Source organism: Pteropus medius, unplaced genomic scaffold (assembly GCF_902729225.1).
Source record: "Pteropus medius unplaced genomic scaffold, Ma_sr-lr_union100, whole genome shotgun sequence".
Classification (NCBI taxonomy): Eukaryota; Metazoa; Chordata; class Mammalia; order Chiroptera; family Pteropodidae; genus Pteropus; species Pteropus medius.
The window spans coordinates 16,172,780-16,195,387 of record NW_024349799.1 but is presented as its reverse complement, the minus strand read 5'-3'; the positions used below and the strand labels follow the sequence as shown (position 1 = coordinate 16,195,387).

Here is a 22,608-nt window from a genome sequence, read left to right as displayed (position 1 = left end):
TTAACTAGATTTATTGTGGTAATCATTTCACAATATATACAAATATCAAATTATTTTATATACTTTAATATAATATTATATGTTAATTATATCTAAATTTTTAAAAAGATATATTTGAAATGAAAGAAGTTTCCAAATAGAACCGGTATATTAATATATTTTTAGAAAAATCTGGAAGAACTACAGGAACATATAAAAAAGTGATTTATCTCTGGGTGGGTAAAGTCATAGTGATTTTTTTTCTTATCCATATAGTCTAATTTTTGTAAATAAACAGGTTTGATAAGAAAAAATGCAATAAAAGTCACTTTTTAAATGATTACCCTACCAAGATGTTCATCCGATTAGAATGTATAACATTAAAAAGTAAAAATAATCTAACTTTCAAACAGTAAGAAAATGAATAGGCACAGTATACTGTAGTTTATCTATACAGTGGAATAATATTCTGCACAGGAGAAAAATGTCCATGCTGTATTGCTGAGTTAAAAAGCAGACTAATAAGATGTTAAAAAATATATATAATGTTTATACATACAAAGATGTTAAAAATAAGATGTTAAAAAATATGTATAATGTTTATACATACAAAGAAGAAGCATTTTTTTAAAATCCAGAATGTTAGGAGATGTTATGAATGGCAGATATAAATGGGCAATTTTGTTTTCTTATCTCTGCTTATCTGGAATTTCTAATTTTTCTACAATGAATGATGAAAAAAATAATTTTTAAATACACAGGTATTAATTAGCAAATGAAAACATTTAATGATCTTTAGGAAATCTCCAAGATATAAGTGAAAAATGCACAGTGCAGAACAGAGTGTGGTGCTGTATGATCCTGTCAGTACCTTAAAAAATATGTTTTTAAATAAAAAATTTAATAATCTCACCATCCAGATAATATAGTCTGGGTGGTCAGACTATGGACTCCTTATTTTCTTCATTAGAAATTTAAAAAATCGTTTTTAGATTATAATTTATTTCAAACAAATAGACAAAAACCAACTGCAAATAACCAATTATCTTTAAGAGGTTATAAGAATTGTGAAGACTACATGAAAACATGAAAAAAATACAATGTGGATAAAAAATATCAGATAGTTTTGCCATGAAAACAACTATGTAAATATGTGCAACAAAAAAATTTTTTCCTTGAATATAAAAATACTAGAAGATAATCCACAAAAGTAATACTAGTTGCATTCGAGCAATAGGATTTTTTGTTACTACATTTCTTAACCTTTTTGAGGTGTAACTCCAATACTTCTCTAGTAAAGCATAATGTTAAAAAGAGCTGGCTGTAGGAAGTGATACATTTAAAGCAAAATGTGGAGCATCATATGTGGCAAAATTAATATAAAGTAAGGGGGAAAAAATAAAGGAAAACAGGGGCCATGATTACATCAGATCGCCAAATATTTGGGAAGCTAGTTGCACAAGATCATGTGGTCTGAAATGGAAGGATTTCAGACACAGGCAGTGGAACTTCTCAGGATTCCTCCAATGATACCTGTGAGGTGAGCTGCCGAGCTCTCTGCCTTAGATGGTGGAGGATATAGGCATGATTAAGGCAGAGAGGATGTGTCTGAGGCCAAATTGTGGTCCAGTACACACACACACACACACACACACACACTCATTGCATAGACACACACACACACACCTCATTTCTGTTGCCATGCCAGTGGTTTAGAGATGACCAGAGACTCTGAAAATCAGAGCTGAGATTTTAGGGACTATTTTATCCAAATCAGGTATCTCACCACTAATGAGAGTGCAGCCTTGCCCCAGTTTGATCTTTCCTTCAGAAGGTGAGCTCGCTTATCCACAGGAACCTCTGATTGGCTCTACAGTCCCAGAGTTCCCAACATGCCATCACTCTAGCCACAGAATCCCAAGGAAACTAGATTGGTTCCTGAACTGAGGAGGCCAGGACAGTACAGCCAGAGTCTTTGAAAAATAGAGGCTACCCCTGTAACACCATCACCTGCCCCCTTATTGCATGGAGAGGGGGTCTTTGTGCCTTCCAATGCTTGAGCACTCAATAGGCAGCAGTCTGGGAGAGAACAACAAACATAGCACAACCTGGTGAGGAAGACTGTGCCAGATATCTTGTTCCTCTACAACCTTTCCCCGCCTTTGACCACTCTGCTTGACTTCCCCACCCTGAGAAGTCAACCTGTATAAACAATGTCAGTAGAGTCCCTTAACTTCTAGCTTCTTATTGGGATTGACTGGAGGAAGGACCAACAGGTAAGCAGTGTAGCCAGGATTCAAAGCCCAACTCAGTTAAGGTCAGAAGTGAACTTCATCATGCCTCTCAGCAAGGATCCAACTATGACAGAAAGTACCCATAGTGATCCTTTAGGGAAAGGTAAATACCTTGAATGCCAGCTAGGAGAGTGAGGTCTTGGTGGCAGAGAAGGCCTAGAGAGTCCCTCCATATCTTCATGACAGCTTGGAATACTAACTTTCTGAGTTCTGTTTGGGTCAACTCTGCATGGGTCAGTGTCCTGGCAGGGAACGGATGGTACATTTGAAATGGATCATTTGAAAAGTGTTAAGGGACTATTTACAAAGCAGTGGGCAGAATTTAAGGACAGGCATAGGCAGAGTTGTTATCATCCCTAGACCTGGAGGGACAGGAGAAAAAGGCAGTTATGGGAACTGGAGCTCAAGGAGGTTAAGACTTGCCCAGAATTATTCAACTAGTAAATGACAGAGCTCAGATCAGAACCCAGGTTTGCAGGCTCCTTCATACCAGATGTCTTTTGGGGATACAAAACATACCTTTAATCCTTCTTACCAATATCTCATGTAATTGAGGGGTTGGTTCTTTGGAATTGATAGTTAATCAGAACTATTGATGAACTGATGGTTCATCAGAACCTATAGCCCTGCTGGAGACACTTGCACACAGTGCATGGCCCAGGAATAGTGCCCCAGGAGGGACAAGGGACTAAGAAATGGAGCTGGGCTGACTTTTCTTCTTCTCTCTCTCAGTGGTTTCCTCAGGAAAGGCAGAGTGAAGAGGGGCCCACCCAAAGCACAACAAGAAGCTGGAGTTCCTACAGAGTGGGATTTAAAACACTTTTGAACAAAATACAAACCCCACTGCCTGTCAAGCCACCTAAGAGAGTCATTTTTTAAACTTTTTGAGGCTTAGAATCTTCCAGGAGCAGCTAAAGCTTTTATCCATTGACACCCAAGTCCAATTAAGGCTTAGAAGTTGACTAAGGAGGACAGGGAGGAAAGGGGTTCATTGAGAGAAGGCAGGGTGCCTTTGAGACCACTGAGTTGCTGAGACCCCCTCCAAAGCCCTCATGCCAGGGTGCCCCAGTTCTGAAGACAAAGGAACAGGACTTCTCTGGATATTTGGCCCACAAAGTCAGGGCAGGGAATATTTGGTTGGGAAAAGCCAGACAAGCCCTTGAGTCTGAATCTCTTCAGCCCCTTCCTCAGGTCACTGAAGGCAAAGGTGGAAATGACTCACTTAGAGTGGGTCTTGAGCCACCAACCTCTCATACAATGTCACCTGGTCCCTTGCCATCATGAGCACGAATGCCTAATGAGCACTCAGCACTGTTTTAAGCACTTTACATATATGAATTTATTTAACCCTCACAACAACCCAAAGATCTTATGTGCTGCATAGATCATCATTATCCCACCTTATACATGAGTAGACTGAGGCCCAAGCAGGAGGAAGGTATTGGTAGAGCCAGAATTAGAGGCCAAGCAGTGCAGCTCCAGAAGCCTTCCATGTGTAGTGAAATTGGATCAACAGCAATGTTCTGGACTTTAGAGTTTTTAAAGTATCTTTTCTTGGCTCTTGGAATCTTCACATAGAGGGAAAGAGGGTATCTTATCAACTGGGGGCCCAGAGAGGTGATATGATTCGCCCAAGGTCATACAGCTAGTGAGAGGTCTAGGGTGGCTTTGCTGCCAATTAGGCAAAAGGTAGGTTTCCTGACCCCTAGTCAGTTCGCCCCCGACCTAACTCTTCCCTAGGCTAGTGAGGGCACTGTCTGTTGTTCCTATGCCAGGGGGTGGGCAGAGGGGCGGAGCGGATCGCGGCTTGCCGGCCTGGGCGCTGTCCGCGGTGCTGATCCTCCCGCCGCGCTCTTGCTCGCCAAGTAGCCTACCCGTTCCCGGGGTTTCCTTTCCACCTCCCAGCCAAAGCCAGCTCCGCGAGTTCAGCGGCCCGCTGGGGTCCTTAGGCCTCGCTCTCGGGGCTCTTGGGGTTCCCCTTCCCCCAACTGAGCGCCGCCAGCATCCCTTCCCCCCGCCCCGCCCACAGCCCCTCCCCGCCAGTCCCAGGTCCCTCCTCCCCGTTATCTCTCCTGCCCCCCAGCTCCCCCCCCACGGCTCCTTGCCAGTTCGGTCGTTGCTGGGTGTTTGCCTGAGGCCGCCCTGGACTCCCCCTCGGCGCCCCGGAGCCCCCCGGAACCCCGGCCCGACCGCCCCGCAGCCTCGTAACAGCGAATGGCGCTGCAGCCGGGGCGGGCGCTGCGGAACCCCCGGCGCAGCTAGCGCGGGGAAGAAGAGCGCCTCCCCCACCCAGCCCTGCCCGGACCCAGGGCTCCTCTGGCCTGTCGCTCCCTCTAGTCCCGAAGGTGAGGAGGCCGGTGGGCATGGGGGGTGGGCGCCAGGGTGGCCCCGGGTGCGGAGCTGCGCGGACCGAGCTCCAGCTCCCCTGGGAGGGCTGGCGTGGAGCTGGGCACCGCAGCGCGCGGGAGGCGAACAGGACCCATGAGCTGCTGGCAGAAGTTGTGCCCCACCGCCCAGACTCAGGCCCTTCTTGGCCCTGGTGGAGACTCCAGAGCAGCGGAGGTCAAGCCACCACAACCTCTTGCCACCCCCACCACACGCATCTTTCTTTCTGCCTGCCTTTCCCTGTCCTTCCTGGTACCTCTCTTCCCTGTCCTCCTTAGACTCCATATCTCCCACCCCTTCTCTGGGAGTCATATTCGAGGTGCAATCAGGGCAGAACATCAAGACTGAAGGTGTTGGGGGCTCCAGTTTCCCCATACATCCCACTCCTGTGTTCCTGGATCCTCAGCTTTGCTGAGGTTGAGAGTCCTGGGATCTTAGTGGAGTGGGGGAGGCACACCCCACGGGTATTGGAGGACTGAGGCCCTGGAGTAGAGAGGAGCACAAGACCCCTCGGCTCCACCACTAGCCAAGTGACTCCATCTAACAGAGTCCCAGACATTTGTCAAAGGCTGACTTCTTGTTCCCAACTTAAGTCCCCAAGAGAGCCAAGGACTTGGGGGTGCAGGAGTAATTATTTTTTAATACATGCACTTACTTGCCCTGGTGATTGCCAGTAACACTTAACTCATCCTCCCTATTTCACCAACATTCCATGCAAGGGATTCCTAGAGACAAAAATCTGCCCTCGGGAAGCTTATGGCTTAGAGCAAAAGCCACACACACACACACACACACACACACACACAAATGTGATACATGGTAGCATGGAATGCCTGGGGAACACATTGGCAAGAGAGAGCCATGCTAACTTGGTAGGGGTCAGGGAAAGCTTCCTTGGAAAGGCAGCACTCGAGAAGGGTAGTGTCTTTCATGTTCATGGGTATGAGGAGTTTGTTGTGAAAGCAGTAAGAGGTAGATTCAGATGAAAAGAGGAGGAAATCAGACTGCAAATGTGGCCTGTTTTTAGATTATGAAGGGCCTTGGATGCCAGGATGAGCACCCAGTGGAGTGCTCCAAGTTGCCAGGCAGTCAGTTGTGTATATTGGGCAAACTGCTTAACCCCTCTGAGCCTGTTTCCTCATCTATGGAGTGGATATATGTACTAATAGAACCTTCAAAGTAAGGTCATTGTGAAGATAAATGAGTTACTATATGTAAAATGCAAAGAACAGTGCCAGCCATTTATTATTATTGTAAATATTATTATGTGTACAATGATACTCACTGTTATTATAAATATTATTACCTGTGCATCTACATCTGAGAAAGACTTCTTGAGTTCCAGCTCTCTCTCCTATCCCAGGCCTCAATTAGGTAGTTAAGAGGCATAAGAAAAGAAAAGAAAATTTTAGTTCATTTATTTATTCATTTATTACCGTGATTGCTTAATATACCTGCCCTAGCAATTGGGATGATAAAAATAAGTTTAACATTCTCCTTGAAACAAGAAGGCATAAAGAATTTTAACAAAATGTAAGTACTGAGTGTTCAGAACAGAGCACAGATATTTGTTGACTTGATCAATATTTTCAGTCCCAACGAGAAAAAGAAATACTAAGAACAAAATGGAAACTGGGACAAGAGAATCAGTCAAGAGTGAGGGGTGGCAGACAATGCAAACTCCATGCAAGCAGAAAGCAAGAAGCTTCAGTTCTGCTTCCTCTCCTAGCCCTTGCATCTGCCGGAGAGAGAGACTAGACTAGAAAACTGGTCTTCAAACTTTTGGTTAGCAGAAGCCTTTTCTCTAATGGATTTGTATGCGCAAACCCATATAAAAGAAGGGTGAAAACAACAAAGCCTCAAGCCCTGCTCCTTGCGGCCAACCCTTTTAGGACCCCTCTGCAGAACTCTGGGGCTCTATGGAAATTTTGAAAATCAGACTTGAAAATCACCGATCGAGATGATTCTAAAGACCCTTCAGAGCTCTGAGTACCATGATTCTGTACTTTCTGTGGTTCTTCTAATCCAAAGAACTATAAGAATTTAGGAGGGGAGAGAACCACAATTTCCTACTTGCCAAGTCTGTTGTAGGCAGTTAGCTGGGAAGGAAAATGGGTGCCCGGAAACTCCAAAGAGACAAGCAGGAGGTGAAGTCGTTTTCAGGGATCAGGAGCTCAGGCCTTAGAGAGTCAGAATTGTGCCAGGGTCAGAGGGTTCCTTCGCCTGACACTTTGTCTATGGTTGGGGACTTGAGCACAGAAGGCTCCTTCCACCAACTTCTCCAAGAGCAAAAATATTTGTAACTTTCAGACAGATGAGAGGCATGTCAAGAGAACTTGGAATTGGAATTAACTCTATAATTTGTGGACCCTGTGTTACATGTCCTTTTTTATTCTTGATGACAATTTTTTTTTTAATGAACATTTTTCATTAAAACAAAATTAGAACAAAGAACTAGAAGCGTGGAAAAGATGGACAACAAAAACAATGTAGTTCCTGAGGTAGTTAGGACAGTGGACAGAGACGAAGGACCCTTCTCACTTTAACCTGTGAGGTTGGGCATCTCAGGCTGGGTGTGGGGAGAAGATGGAGCTAATAGCTCTTACCCTCCAGCTGCTGCCACTGGCCTGGACCTAGTCCTCAGGCACAAGCCAGGAGATTCCAGGACTGCATTTCTATGTGAAAACCTGACAATTTCCTGGGTTAGGCCTTCCGAAGTACATGTAACTCCTCAGCCACACAGAGAGGTCTGTATTATCCCTGGTTCCCCCTTCCTCACTCCATCTCCTGGCCTCCCCTACACAAACTAAACAATAATATCTAAGAAAGATTATTTGCCAAGATCATTTGTAACCCAAAGTTCTGCCCTGAGCAGCATAGCCTGCCTGGTTGGAAGCAAATACTCAAGTCCTTCCGGGAAGGCTCAGAAACAGCTGGTTGGCTCAGCCTGTGAGTGTGGCCAGGGTCCAGTCTCCAGGGCTGTGTGGAAAGCATTTCGACTCTTCCAAAACATTTGCATGTCAGCGGCTGGGAACAGACATTTTTTTTCTTCATTGTAAGCACAGGCCAACATACCTCCATCTTCCACTTGCACACGCAGCAGATACATAGATTCAAGAAAGGCAAGAACCCATACTCACTGTATGCACACATACATGCACTCCTTGAGGCATGGATACAGGCTCGGGTACAGACACAGGCACACACATCCCAACATAGATATACAATAATGCAGACATAGCTCACCTGTTCCTCTCAAGTAATGCCCCAGAATATTTGCCTACTGACATCTGTTTCTCCCTTTTTGAGGTCTCTTGAGCACATGAAATCTAACATTTCTCAGGCTGGATCTTACCTTCTCTGTAAATCTGTTCCTCTACATCAGTTCGCCCCAGCTCCACAAATTCACTCACTCAGGCATTCTACAGATATTTACTGAGCATCTCTTATTTGCCAGATACTGTGCTAGGTACTAGGGAACAGGAGGAAACAAAACAGTCCTTCATCCTGTGTTGCCAACAACCTGGCAAGGGAAACAGATAATAAACAAAACTGCAATAATACAGCATGTGGTGATAAATTCATGGAAGAAAAACAAAGCAGATTAAGGGAGTGGAGAGTGTCAGAGGGTTCTATTTTAAATCAAATAATTGAGAGAGGCCTTGAGGTGATATTTGAACAAAGTTCTGAATGAAAGAAGGAAATGGGCCATGAGGGTATTTTAGCAAAGGGCATTCCTGGCCGAGGGGGACAACGTATACCAAGTCCCTGAGGCAAGGGTGTGCTTGGCATGTTTAGGAAACAGCCAGCAGCCAAGAGTGGTTGGAGTGGAGCCAGCGATGGGTAAACAGTAGGAGATGAGGGCAAACAGAGCCAGGGGCAATTATGTAAGAATTTAGGATTTGGTTTTAAGTGAGATGGGAAGCAATTGGAAGGTTTTGAGTGAGGGACCAGGTGACATTATCAGAATTACTAAAGGAACTCTGGCTGTTGCATAGAAAACTTCAGCAAGAGTGGAAGTGAGAAGCCCGTTTGGTGGTTACTGCTGTGGTACACTAGAGGGATGGTGGCGCCTGGGGCTAGGGAGAGAGCAATGGAGACTGCAAGAACTGATTGGATTTAGGATTTTTTCTGAAGGTAGAGCCAACAGGATTTGCAGATGGACTGGCATATGAAGAAAGAAAAAGGAATCAACTATGACTCCTAACCATTTGGCCTGAGCAACTGAGTGAAGAAGCAAATAGCAGTGCTGTCTATCAAGATGGCGGACAGTAGGCACGACAGGTTTGTAGGAGTGATCACAGAGTTCAGTACTGGGACTTGTAAGTTTGAGGGACCCATTAAACATCCAAATGGACATATTATGTAGTCAAATCTAGTGTTCAGGGGAAAGTTAGTTTAGGCATCAGCATATAAATAGAATTTACAGCTATGGGATGGGACAAGATCACCATAGAAGTGATTAGATAGAGAAGAGGTCCAATGTGAAAGAAGGAGAAGTGGAGAAAGCCCAGCAAATGTGCCTTCATACTTGAGTTGCCCAAGCTAGAAAACTGGCAGACATCCTGGACATCCCCCTCCCCGTCATCATGGCGTAATACAATCCATCCCCATATCCTGCCAATTCTACTACCAAAACACACTTGGAACTTCTATCTTCACCTCCATCATCTGGTCCAGGCCTCCATCATCTCTCACCTGGACCACTGCTACATTCTTCCAGCTGACCTTTCCTTATCCACTTTGCCCTCCCCACAGCAACCAGGGTGATCTTTTAAAAATGCAAATCATATCATGTCCCTCCCTGCCTAAAATCTTTTAATAACTTCCCAATTCACTTAGTATTAATCCAAAATTTTTAATATAGTTTATAAGACTTTGTGATCCTTCTCTTGCTAATCTCACTTCCTGTGACCCTCCCACAATACCTTACACACCAGCCTTCACCAGCAATTGGCAATGTCTCTGTTTCTCAAAAAGACCATGTGAAGCACTTAGCATAGGGCTTGGCACATGGTAGGCACTCAATAAATGTATGCTATCATTATCATCCTACCTCTGGGCCTTCACAAATGCTGTTGTTCCCTGTTTGAGATGCTCTTTCCAGTACTCTTCTAACTCCTACCCCTCCTTCAAGTCTGTTTTACTTTTCCGTTGCTGCATAACAAATTACCACAGACTAAGTGATTTAAAACAATATAAAAGTATTTTCTCACAGTCTCCAAGGATCAGGAGTCTGGCACTTTTTACCTAGGTCCTCTCCTCGGGGTCTTATAAGGCTGAAATCAAGACTGGCTGCATCTCAACAGAAGGTACAACTGGGGAGAGATCTGCTTCCAAGATGCTTTTGGTAGAAGAATTTACTTCCTTGTGGTTGTAGGACTGAAGCCCCCGTGGTCTTGCCAGCTGTCAACCAGGAACCATTCTCAGCTATTAGAGGCCTCTCTCAGGTCCTTGCCTGTGGCTTCTACCATAGGCTGTCTCACAGCATGACAGTTTACCCCTTTAAGGCCAGCAGAATTTCTCTCAGGCTTCAGATCTCTTCCTTCAGTAAGGGCCCTGTGAATTGTCCCACCCAGATTAATCTCCCTTTTGATTAACTCAAAGTCAAACTGATTGGAGGCCTCAATTATACCTGCAGAATCCCTTCACCGCTGCCATGAACCTAATCATAGGAGTGAAATCCATCATATTCACAGTCCCGTGCATACCCAAGGGGAGGAGATAATACAAGAGAGTATGACCAACAGGGGCTGAAAATTCTGGGGACTCTCTTAGAATTCTGTCTGTCATGAGGTCTCTGCCAAAAGACACTTCCTCAAAGAGACTTTCTCTGACCCCAAATGTAAAATAGGTCCCATTTTAAATTCTTTCTTATTACCCTGTAGGTTTATTTTATGGCACCTATCACAGATTGTAATTTTAAACTTCTTTGTATTATTATTTGTTTGTTTGACACCTTATTTACTTGTTTGATTCTCTCCTCTTCATACTGTGAGAGCAAGAATTTTGTTTTGTTCATCAAAGTGGCCCCCCTACCCTGCACAGCCATTAGCCCTGCACAGTAAATCATTGAATGAATGAATGATGAACAAATCGGCAAATCAAGGCATGGACTAACCTACTCACATTAAACAGAGAAGGGATGTAGCACTAATTCATCCAGGTCAAGTGCTAAGTGCTCTACTCTTTTTAATCTCATTTAATCTTCACAGTTATCCTGGGACTATTACTATTTGTAGCCCCATTTTACAGAGAGGGGGGAAAAGGTTCAGAGAGGTTAACTTTCTTGCCCAGTCACACAGCAGGTAACTGAAAGACTCAGGATTCAAACCCAGGATTGTCCTCAGTGTAAATACTGGGAACCTTCTTTGGATTCAAAAGATTTGATTGGAGAATTGGGTCTGCTTCCACTTTTTGACCATGTGAACTGGCACAAGTCACTTCAACAGAGTCTCAGTTTGTGAAACAGGGGTGGTCATACCTACTGAAGAGTGGTTGACAGAAAGAAGTAAGATAGTATCTATAAAATACTTTAAACATAGCAGATGGTCAGTAAATGTAGCCAGTGATTCCCAATTCCAAAGGGCCACCCTTGGCTAAAATGAAAGTCTTCTTTGGTTGGATATGAGAGAAGGGAGTCCAGAAAGAGAAGTTTACGAATGTGAAAGTCTCAGGTGGACCTGCTTGGGGTGACCCCACAAATGAAAGTCTAGATTTACAGAGACTTACATGGAAGCAAGTTTGGAGGGAATTAGCTGCTGAACAGAGCTGTCCATCAACTGGCCTCCCTTTCCACTACCCAGGGAATTCCTGAGACCAGTGGAGGAAGCGCCTTCAAAAGCTTAGGACATCCCTGGCAGAGAAGGCATGAGCTCTGAGTCCTGGGCTCCAGAGGTCTGGGCCTCCACTACCCTCTGTCTCCTGGTTTTGCCCTCTGCCCCTGCTTTTCTAGGACCTTAATGATCACAGGAGAAACTCACTGGGAAAGGGGCGGGGCCAAAAGAGGGAGCCCTGGAAGACCAGGCCATCAATAGGATTCAAGGATGCAAACCATCTCCCTCCTACCACAGTGTCTTAGGTTTCCACCATGGATTCACTGCATGGGTCTCCTTAGCACCTTATCCCATTCTTCTTTTTAAAAGGACCCTACCTCCTGCCTTCAGCCCCCAGAATCATTGTTAGTAAAACATTCATCAGATTTACTCCTTCATGACCTGAAAGAGCCCTGAGTTGAAGTTAAGTCAGAGAAATAGAGTTGAACTGGGAGGGAGTATGCTCAGAACCATCCTCCCATCCTTCTAGGTGATGGTCACTCTTGAGCTAGGATACTTGCAGGATGGCAGAGCTGAAAGAGACCTCAGGGTTCTTCCACTCCACAACTCTCTTAATCTAGCAATGAGAAAACCAAGAGCCCAGAGACAGAGAGAGCTCGCCTAAAGTTACATGGCTGGTTAAGAAGTAGACGAGAACCCATCTTTGTCTCTATCTACTGACTCTGCTTCTCCATTGGTTTTCCTCTCTGAGAAGTAGAAGAGACCACGAGGCAGGGGAGTGAAGCCATTTCCCTCTGGGCCTCCAGTTCTTCATCTGTTAAATGGGAATATTTATACTTCCCTGCCAACGCACCCACTTGATCATGAAGCTTCAGTGAGTAAATACAGGGAAAATGACTGCAGTGGCAGAATCGTCTACCTGGTGGCAACAGGACTCAGACTGAGAAGACTATGAGGGATCTGAGGGTGGGCAAGGCAGGCAGATGGGTCCAGAAGATGTGGGTTCACCTTGTCATCCTCCCCAGGTGAGGCCCAGGCCTGGGTTGCCATGGATACCGTGTCCCTAGAGCATCAGATCCAGAGTGTGCAACGCCACATCAGCTTCCTGAAAAAAGAGCAGATGGCCCTGCTGAGAGACCTGCACCTGGAAATCCTGAGGCTGCAGAAACGCTGCTCAGGTGAGATTGAGAGGGATGGCTGGATGGGGGGTAGCAGGGCTAGCAGAGGTGACTGTCATCACAATCATTGTCTCTGATAGAGTGCCCACCAGGAGCCTCTCTAAGCCTCATGACAATCCTGCCAGGTGGGTGTTCATCTCCCCTTTATCTGGAGGAGGAAACTCAGTGTTGGGGAGGTGAGATACAAGTTTCATTGCTCTAGTTCAGTAGCATAGGGAAACCTGGAAATCATTCCTGGGAATTTTCTGTCCTTTTCTACCATACATATTTATCAAGTGCCTCCCAGCCCTTAAGAAGCCCTCAGTCTAGTTGGGGACAGACACACACACACACAGAATATTAAGATACACAGAAAATAAACAGGGCCAATGGGAGTTCATGGGTAGGATCCTGTCTGGCTCGAAGCATGGGTAATGCAGGAGACCAGGCATCCCAGGCTCCCCAGAGGAGTGAAACATTTCCATTCTCTGAAGGGTGAGTAAAATTTAGACATGCTGAGATATCACAGTAGAATGAGGGTGGAGAAACCATTCTAAGCATTCCAAAAAAGCATGGCCAAGTCCAGAAGTAGGAAACCAAAGGCTTAGGAAAAGTTCTCTTTGATGGATAAAGCTGAGCTTAAAGGAGACTGGTGAGAAATATGGCTGAAGCCAGATCATGGAAGACCTTGACAAATGCCAGGACAGGTAAGAAGTGTGGCCTGTCCTCCTGAGTAGTGGGGAGCCACTGAAGGTTTTGAGCAGCATCATGCTTCATTAAGAAACTCAATCTGGGAGTTGTATGGGAGATGAATTGGTGAAAGAGGGAGGTAGGGAGGCTAGTGATAGGGCTGATGAAATGGCCCACTGAAGGGATAAAGGGAGATGGAAAGGGGAGGACCAGTAGGAAGTAGATGGAAGGAAAGGACTTGGCAACCGATTAGATTTGTGAGCAGGACAGAGGAAGGCACCAAGGACAAAGCTAAATCCTGGGCCTGACCTCCCTCTTGGACCTCAGGCCTCAGCTGCCCGGCCCTCTCAGCGGCCTGGCTCTGGCTCAAGTCCTCACTCAGGCTGAGTCTTCAAGTACAGGCTTTAGAGCTAATGACTCACAGAATGTCTCAACTGGAATAGCTCAACCTCTTCATTGTACAAATAGATAAACTGAGGCCCAGAGAAAAAAAAGTCATATGATATGTTAGTGGCAGACTCAGGATTAGAACCCAGAGCTCCAGATTGCCAGTCCTGCATGCCTCTGCAGCTTTCTGCACATTCTCTTCCCAAGATGCTCAGACTTCTACCTCCCTTTCAACCTCTGCTCATGAGAGGCTCTCCATTCCCCAGAAGGAAACTGAGGCCCAGAGGGTTTGAGCCACCTGCTCAGCTTCTCACTTTGGCACAAGAAACCAGTAGTCCTCACTCTCAGCCTCCACAGCCTCCTCTGGCTCCATATGCATGATTTAGTAGCCACATTCCAAGGCCAGGCTCCCTGCAATCTCTCCCAAAGCCTGGATGGCAGCAAAGGGCAGCCTCAAAGCAGCTTACCCCTGCCTGATGCCACTTTTTCATTACAAGAATCTTAAAGAAAAATTGAGACAAGGGAACCCTAAGGCCCTACAGCTCTTCCTGTAATTTCTTTTTGTTTTGCCCTATTTATGAATAATACCTGGGTCCTTCTACTCAGGATACAGGTCAAGCTCCCAATAAAGTGTAATAGGCAGGAACAGAGGGCTCTGGCCCCCACTACCCTTCTCAGATGGGTATGGGCCTTCCCTCTTAGTTATCAATTAAGGAGATAAAAATAACTCTGGGCTGGCCTGGGGCTGAAATGACTGAATAAGGCCCTCCCTCCAAGGAGTAGGGGAGTGAAAAGAAGGGAGTAAACAAAAGAGATTTTTTTTTTTTTTTTTAAAGTAGATTCAAGAGGGACCCAGAGGCTGAGAAGGGGAAGGGAGAGAGGAGTGGCTGGTATAGGAGCCAAAGGCACAGGGCTGTGGGGAGAGCCTGCCATAAAGATGTGATGACTCAGAATGAAGGACTTGAGAGGTGGGTGGTGGGCAGCTAGGTAATAACAAGAACTGCTCCCATGTATTCAGCACTGACTCAGCCCTGGGTTGAACTCTCTGTTTATTTTCTCTCATTTAATCCCAGCAACAGCCCCTTGTGAGGCAGTTGCAATTTTGTCCCCATTTTGCAGATGAGGAAACTGAGGCTCAGAGACGTGCTATCACTGGCCCAAGGTCACAGTGTATCTGATCTCACAGCATACTCGCCTAAACCTTGGGGACTCTGAACAGAAGATGGACTCTGATTTGGATGGGGGAGTTGGGCTCAGCTGGGATTCTATCTCCCTTCCCCCAAGTCCTGTGGTTAAGGGTGGAGGAGAAACCTGCCCACAGGGAGTTAGTGGAAGAGTTAAAGTCTATGCCCTGAATCTAGTTCAGGGTCCCTTGGGCTATATTGCAGGGCTTTGGAGGAGGGGCCAAGTTATCCCCAGGAAGCCCTGGGGGACAGAGGCATCACAGTCCTCCTAGGGGCCCCAGGGAGGAGGTTCAGGCTCCGGTCACAGCAAAAGGCCCAGGCACCCCAGTTCTCTGTCTCCTAGCAATAGCTGGCCTCCCCTGGGAAGGTACCTCCAGCAAAACCCCTGATCTCTAGAGGGGCCAGGCGAGGACAGAGAAGAAGAGCATGCGGAGGGCCCACAAGGCTGTCTGTCTCTCTACTGTAGGTGCTGCTGCGTGGTAGTCCCAGAGATATGTTACCCATCCCACCCCCAGTTTCAAACCTTCTCCCTTTGGGCATCAGACTTTGCCCTTGCAGGTATACACAGGTGCTCCCGAATAAGTGCCTTCACATAGGCAGCTGTGGCTCCTCACCTCCCTTGTGCCCCTTTCCCAGCTCCTGGTGGAGTTAGGGGAGTGGGGTAGGCCTGGAAAAATCAGATGCAGCTGGCAGAGGGGTGGGGTGTTCTGGCTGTAAGGAATGGAGACTGGCAAGACAGGTAGATAGAGAGGTGGTAGCTGGGCTGCTAGTGCGCTGGAGGAAACTGCTCCTGCAACAGTGCCCTTGGCAGGCTCCTTGGCTGCCTTGCCCCACCCCTCAGTGCAAAGCCAAAGGCTGTGCCAAGTGCCAGGTAGGCTTTTCCATCACCAGGTGGTGCTGTCCTCCTTGAAGCCCCTCTCCCTGCAGTGTGGAAAATGGAGGAACCAGGGCTTAGAAAGGGGCAAGGCTGATGTTCAGAAAATAACACTGGCACAACAGTACTGGCTGTGAAAACAGTGAAACGCGTGTGTCCTATTAGTAAACAGCCACTGTTCTGTGTTACCTTCCAGCAGCCAAAAGCAGCCCAGGACTCTCTAGCCTTCCCAGATTCACCAACTAAAGGGTCTGTGCCCTCCACAGCGGAGGGTCCTCCGGAACAGCTGTGGTTGTTTAAATATTTGTATATCACCTCTGGGAAAGGGCAAATACTCCCCTAGACCCAAAAGCAAGCCAGGCTCCTCAGTAGTACCAGGGTTCAACTAAACCTTGAATCCAGGCCATAAAGCTTGGATTGGGAAGATCTCTGGGCTTAGAATCAGGCATATCGGGCTCATGCTGTGCCTTGGCATCTCTTTTCATCTCTTCCCCTCTCTGGGCTGTAGTAAAATAGGTATGGGGGGTGATTTGAATGATTTCTAAGGATTCTTATTGTCACTTTTACTGAGCCGTGATTCTCTAATCACACACACACACACACACACACACACACGTCTTTTCTTGTCTCTCCCCGCAGAACTGACCCATGACCTGGAGATAAGAGAAGCCCAATCTCACCAGCAAGGTAAGAGAAGGATGACTGGTGGGGAAGTGCCATGGGGGCCCAACAGGTCACCTTTTCCCCACCATTTAGGAAGACCTGAGCTTTCTCTGTTCCCAGTCCAGACTTGAGGACAGCCACTCCTTAGTTTGTTGAGCACAATACAGGATGTCAGCCCCATTTTCCCATTCAGCTGGATGACCTTGCAAAGTAGACAGCCTGCACCACTATACATAGTGTCTTGTATCCATGTCTCTGGCCAAAGTAGGAAAATAAAAGCAGGAAGGAGATGGTGTTCAGGAAGTCCAGCTGGCTGCATTCATTCCTCTCTGTGACCTACCTCTCCAATCCTTCCCATCCTTGCACATGTGATTCCCACGGTCAGTGTCCATATCCTCCAAGACGCTGAATGTCAATATGTAACACAATGACAATATGGGGTCCTTGACTTCAAGGACTTTAGCCTAGATGAGGAGAAAAGAGATACATGCACATTTGCAAATCCTTCATTTTATAAAAAACACGATTTCTTGCTAATGTAGCAATTCCACTAAAATATTTTTATATTGTTATCTCACCCGTATAATGGAGGGGTGGGGTGGAAAAATAGTGCTCAGTAAGTATAGTTTCAGTTTCCCAAGATGAAAAGTTCTAGAGACCCGTTACACAATATTGTGATATACTTAACACGACTGAACTTAAAAATTGTTAGGATGGTAAATTTTATGTAGTTTTTTTTTAACCACAATTGAAACTTTTTTTTTAATGGAAGGGGTTGCATTGTTGAGATCTTAATTACCAGATTATATAATCTCTGAGATCTAGGACTGGATGGTACCCATTGTCTTCAGTGTGAAAGACACATTACCTGACATGGAGGATTACATAAATGCTTAATTAAAAATGAATCACAAGAATAATAAATAAATAAAATAAATAAATAAATAAGAAATAAGAATCACAAAAATAGTCTTTCTTAGCTAGGCGAAATTTAAGAATGAATTACTGTCATATTGATGTGCTGCTTATAGATCAAGAACTACATGACTAAGAGCTGGGGATAGGGAAGGCTGGAAGTTGAAGGTAAAATATTAGGAGCCCTACAATTTGCTTTGCATATTCATGCATAAAGATCTAAACACAGACTTGAAAGAATTCTGCCCACTTCTTAAGTGGCAACCATGGGCAAATTCTTGGTGCCTAGGTGCTTGAAGGAAGGGGGCACACATACCAAACACCAGGTAAGGACAGTTCTGTGACAACAGCAGCTTTTACTCTACCTACAATCCTTTCTCTAAAAAGGCTTTTGGGGTCATCTGGCTTAAAGCACTGCCCCAGAGTCCTGGTTTTTATCTTCTCTCTCAGTGGGCTTGAGAGCTCTTTTTGTCCTCTTTTTTTATGAAAATCACCAAGTGATTTTCACATCCATTCAAGAGTCACTTTACAGCTACCTGTGTCCCTACTCTCATTCACATGTGCCAATCCCAGCATCCTGTTCCTGCTGAAATGGAGTTTATAATCCAGGAGGCAGGGGTCCTCAACTCTGTGGGTCCATTAGAATCACCTGGGGAAGGTTAAAGAAGTGACAGTTTCAATCCCAGAGATTCTGATTCAGCTGGTCTTTGGTAGGGCCCAGAAAACTATTTTTTAAAGTTCTCTGAGTGGTTCCAATGTATACCCAGGGTTGAAATCCAATTCAGTGGGCAATGGCAAACAATAAACAAGTAAACTAAAAATTACAAAATGTAATAAATGCTCTCTCTATTAAGGAAACAAGGATGGGACACACTGACTTTCCTGCCCAGACTCCCAATTCTTTCGGTCCCTTGATCTTGCATGCCTCTCCTGCCACAGGGCTTTTGCACAAGTTGTTCCTTCTGTCCCAAGCACCCTCTTCTCCCTTCTTCACTACTATTCATCCTTCAGATCCTAGCCTAAGTTGCTAAATGCTGAGAAGCCTTCCCTGATTAGGTGACATTCTCCTGTTACAGTCATGGCATTGTCACACGTCACATGGCACAGATTATGTACTATACCTCTCCCACTACGCCTGCTATAAGCTTCATGAGGAATGTTTCTTATCCACCGTATCTCCTAACAGTGCACATAATAAGGACTCGACAGTTGAATAAATATTTGAATAAATGGTCGGGGAGAGTTTTTGCATTTAAGCTGAAACCTGAAGAATTAGAATTCAAGCAGAGGGTAGAATAGGTGCGAGGGCCCTGAGGAAGAAAAAGGAAGACCAGCGTAGCCATGGGGAGCGTGGGGGCAAGACGTGCAGCTGCAGAGTCGCAGGGCTTTGGTACAAGGATGGGTGCGCTGTGCAGGTTTGGCCGGGCGAGGACTATCACCTCTCCCCTCTGTCTTCGCTCTCCAGAGGCAGCGTCCCGGGAACTGGAGAGCAAGTGCCGCGAGCTGGAGTCGCAGCTGGCGGCGCGGGCTGCGGCCAACGCCGAGCTGCGGCGGGAGGTGGTGCAGCGCGAGGCGCTGGTGTCGGCGCTGCGCTGCAGCTTGCGCGCGGAGGAGCGCCGCTTTCTGGAGGAGCTGCGTCGCCGCAGCCACCGCGCCACGGTGCTGGGCACCGAGCTGCAGAAGCACACAGAGGCGGCCGCCTACCTCTCCTGCCAGCTGCACGCCGCGCGCCAGAGACTGCAGACGCCACGCCCAGGCCCTGGCGCCGCAGCGGAGCCCCGGTCCCGCCGACGCGCTCAACGGGCCCGCCGCCCGCCCGCCGCGGAGGCCGCCGCCAAGGGTCCCGGCCGGGACTGGGCCGCCTGGGACCGTGCAGCCGGCGCTTTGGACGACACCGACCCCATGCCGGACCCCGCGCTCTTCCTCTACGCCCGGAGGCCCCCGCGGCCCAGCGGCCGCAGCCCGCGCCAGCCGCCTCCCCAGGAACCCCCGGACCAAGCCGACCCACCGGCCGCGCCCAGACTGCCCAGTCCGCCTGGGGCCCCGGAGTAGGCGCGGGGCTGGTGGGGTGGAGTAGGGGAGGCCGGCCCCGGGCTAGAGACGGAGCCCCGGCCGCGCAGGCAGGTCCCGGGGGCCGAAGGAGCCGGCCCCTCCTCCAGGGAGCGGGCAGAAGCGGCCCGTCCCCTCTATCCCTTCCAACCGCCCCCGCCTTTTGTATTTACCAATGTTTCCGAAGCTTCGAGCTCTCCCCTCCCGCGAAAGAGCTCCTACGCGGGGCTCAGCGAGTGCACCTTTTCTGTAGAGAGGACTCGCAGTACTGACCCTTATCTGGTCCCCACTCTGCCAACTAGGAGGGGAGGGGGCGGTGGTCACGGCCATGCCCAGGGAAGCTGACAATCGTTTTGGCGGGAGGGGTAAGGCTGGGCTGGCCTATGGAAAGGAACCGGAGTGGCACTTAGCACCCTTAGGCCTTCCAGCTCCACCACTTCCGCCCGGCGGCCTAGCCCAGGTCTGCACGGCCGCCCTTCCCGCCAAACCTTCCTCCAAGGAGATACTCGGGTTCAGGGGCTAGAGGCTGGACCTTTTTCCTCAGAAGCCGCTTCTCCGCCTACCCCGCTTGATAGGTCCTTACAGGTGAGCACCAAACACTTTAGAAAACACCTCCTTCTGGAGCCTCTGGTGGGAAAGTTTGGCCTGATGGAAGTTTGAACTTCTGGAAGATAGAGCCCACGGACCCTTAGAGAGGATTACAGGATGGGTTCAATGGCAGAACTTGGTCTAGAACTGTCTTTAGCTCAGTTCCTCACCAGGTTGCCATCTGAGGGATTTAGACCGGGAGCTGTGCTGGAGAAGAAAGGGGACACCGATGAGTCTGCTGCCCTGTCAGGCCTGTAGAGGGACAGAAACTGCCTTCAGGAGGTAACTGGGAACCTGAAGGCGCCCTGAGAGTTTCTTAGTCTGTTTGTTGGTGCTAATTTTGCCCAGCTTCCTAATTTAGCTGGGTGCACCCAGAGGCTGGAAGAAGGGCTCAGCTTCTTGGAAGTGGCAGTTGTTGATAGCAGTTTGAATTGGGTAGGGGGATCTCCAGCCTGGCCCCCTCAAGGAATGCCCCCAAGCCTATCAGACCTGACAGTGATGGGGTGCTCTGTGCCCTTCTGTGTAGGTTGGAGAGTGGTAAAATGGAAAGTGGAATACCCCACCTCCTAACTGCATTTCTCCCCAGCTCCCGCCTCATGACCAAAGGCAGTTCCAGTCCGGCTCATTGTCCTCACCCCAAGGCCAGCCTAGAAAGTAAGACAAACCTGTAGAACCCCTCCCTATGCCATCCCTCCTCTGTTGGTCCCTCATCAAGTCCTAAGTGCCTGTGATGTCTTCCAGGGCCTGCAGAGGGAGGACATGGGTCAGGGAGAGGCCTTACCTCACTCACAAACACTCCATCCTGGCAGGTCCTGACCTTGGCTGAGGCCAAGCATTCTGTGTCACCCAGGGATTCACAGGTGAGCAGAGTCAGTCTCTAGGGATGATGAACCCTTCTCCCATCACAGCCCTATGCAGAAGAGGAAGGGAGAATTCCCCAATCATGCCTTCTTTGACTCTCTATGTTAGAGGAAGCAGGAAATCAGCAAGAAGCAAAACCCAGGAGCACATTTTCAGCCCACTCAGATGCAGTCCCCTCCCCAGCCTGCCGCACTCAGGACTGCTGAGACCATGGAGCAATAACCAGCCTGGTCTAGGTGTTCAGCCACTGGGATGCAGAAGCCAAGGTGTGGGCACTCTTGAAAGAGACCGTGCTCTCCAGTTTAACTTGGGCCACCATAGTGATGTAGAGTCTTTGCTCTGCCTGCCCCCATCCCTAACCCCACCCCTAGTCTCTGTGGTTGTGCCTCTGCTCTCTGTGTCTCTCTTCAAGTATGTGTGGCTTACTATACCCTCGTCCTGTCACCTCCTTTTCAAAGCATGTCCTTGTGAGGAAGACTTGCTCCTCTCTTGGCTATACTCAAAATGAAAGGGCCCAGAGGACTATGGGAAGGAGGGAAATGGTGCCTTTCTGGAGGCTACCACCCAGACCCTCATCTTCTACAACCACACTTTTGGGGTGAACAGAGTGACTTTGTTATATTGATTCTTCTACAGAGATAGAGAAGTACTTTATCTACCCACCCAACCACTAAAAGCCATAGCTACACGCACCTGGCCTCCTCCCAGCTCTATAGCAATAGCCCTCTTCCCCATTCCCTCCTGAACCCAAGGAGTCCCAGCCAGGGACCCCTATCACACCCCGACCCCAGAGATCCTCAGGTGACCTGCCTGCCTCTCCCCAAATGACCCCCATCAGCACCTCCCAACTCCTGTCCTTCTTTCGACAAACAGAAATAATGACACTTAATTGTTTGTGGGGTGTTTGGAGATTCCCCAGATGAAAGGTCCTGAATGCTGGGGCGGCTGACTCGACTCTCAGCTAAGGTGTTGGGGTGCCTGGGAAAGGAAATAAGTCAACCCTCCCCACCCCACTCAGCAAGCCAGGGAAGGCAAATACAGGGTTCTCATTTTAACAGACATTCCCCTTCCCCATCCCTCTCCTGAAAATAATAAACTAGAGATTTCCTTCCACCTGCCTTCCCTGGGGTTTGGAACAGAAATCTCAGGGCAGCAGAATGGGATTGGAGTCAGTGGCCTGCCCTTGGCATCAGGGGTCCAAAACTCAGCCTCAGGGCCTGGGGAGGCCCTGTCCCCTTCCTTAGCCTGGGGAACCCACCCTGCCAAAGGAAGACCCCCTCCCATAAGCCTCTGGAACACCTGTGTGACTAGAAGGGAAAGGATTGTTTCTTCTCCCCCTTCTCCCTCCCTTCTCCACTGCAGGGGTCCCTGTTGGGGGAGGGGCATGTTGACATGGACAGTCAGGGGCCCTAGTTGGAGCTCCAGCCACACCCCAAGTGTGGACAGATCCAGGAAGAACTTCAGGTGGGGACCCCACCCTGATCTAGAAACCAGCCAGGGGCCAGTGGGCAATACAGCATGAGGCTCTGTACCCCTGCCCGCCCCTGTATCCCACTCACAGAGGCCTGCCTACAGTTTGGGGAAGCAGTCCAGGGCTGAAGTGGGGTAGCCCTTTCCCAAACAAGCAGCAGAATGGTGGCCTCCTTTATGGAGAGGAAGGTGGCCTAGAGGCCGTGGAGCAGAATCTCCTCAGTGCAGAGAGCCCAGGATCTTTAAGCACCTGTTCACTGAGATGCCAGCCTTGAATGAGGGACATGGAGGGCAGGGCACAGCCATCCTGCTCCAAATTCTCTGTTGGCTGTTAAT

At 48.0% G+C, this 22,608-nt stretch overlaps 2 protein-coding genes and 1 long non-coding RNA gene across 3 annotated transcripts in view; 1 reads left to right on the top strand and 2 right to left on the bottom strand.

Annotated features, from left to right (window-relative positions):
* RAP1GAP2 (RAP1 GTPase activating protein 2) overlaps positions 1-12,465 on the bottom strand; it is a 220,120-nt gene extending 207,655 nt beyond the window's left edge. Inside the window, exon 1 of the mRNA XM_039886366.1 lies at positions 12,443-12,465. Within this exon, the coding sequence (XP_039742300.1) occupies positions 12,443-12,450 (8 nt within the window). The 5' untranslated portion in view covers positions 12,451-12,465. The remainder of the gene's footprint in view (positions 1-12,442) is intronic.
* Positions 4,386-19,370, top strand: CCDC92B (coiled-coil domain containing 92B). Its single transcript, XM_039886375.1, has 4 exons — positions 4,386-4,618; positions 12,460-12,612; positions 16,366-16,413; positions 18,770-19,370. Exons 2-4 carry the CDS (start codon positions 12,483-12,485, stop codon positions 19,354-19,356), a joined length of 765 nt encoding a protein of 254 aa, XP_039742309.1. The 5' UTR covers positions 4,386-4,618; positions 12,460-12,482; the 3' UTR covers positions 19,357-19,370.
* Positions 19,215-22,608, bottom strand: part of LOC120621069 (uncharacterized) — a 10,183-nt gene continuing 6,789 nt past the window's right edge. The window contains exons 2-3 of the long non-coding RNA XR_005658075.1: positions 20,723-20,851; positions 19,215-20,148 (exon numbers count right to left, since the gene is read on the bottom strand). This is a non-coding gene — a long non-coding RNA (uncharacterized LOC120621069). The remainder of the gene's footprint in view (positions 20,149-20,722; positions 20,852-22,608) is intronic.

Coding starts and splice junctions, on each gene's coding strand:
- CCDC92B (XM_039886375.1), top strand. CDS start 12,483: ATGGATACCGTGTCCCTAGAGCATCAGATCCAGAGTGTGCAACGCCAC. Junction 12,613..16,365: donor GCTGCAGAAACGCTGCTCAG/GTGAGATTGAGA, acceptor CTCTCCCCGCAG/AACTGACCCATGACCTGGAG. Junction 16,414..18,769: donor AGCCCAATCTCACCAGCAAG/GTAAGAGAAGGA, acceptor TTCGCTCTCCAG/AGGCAGCGTCCCGGGAACTG.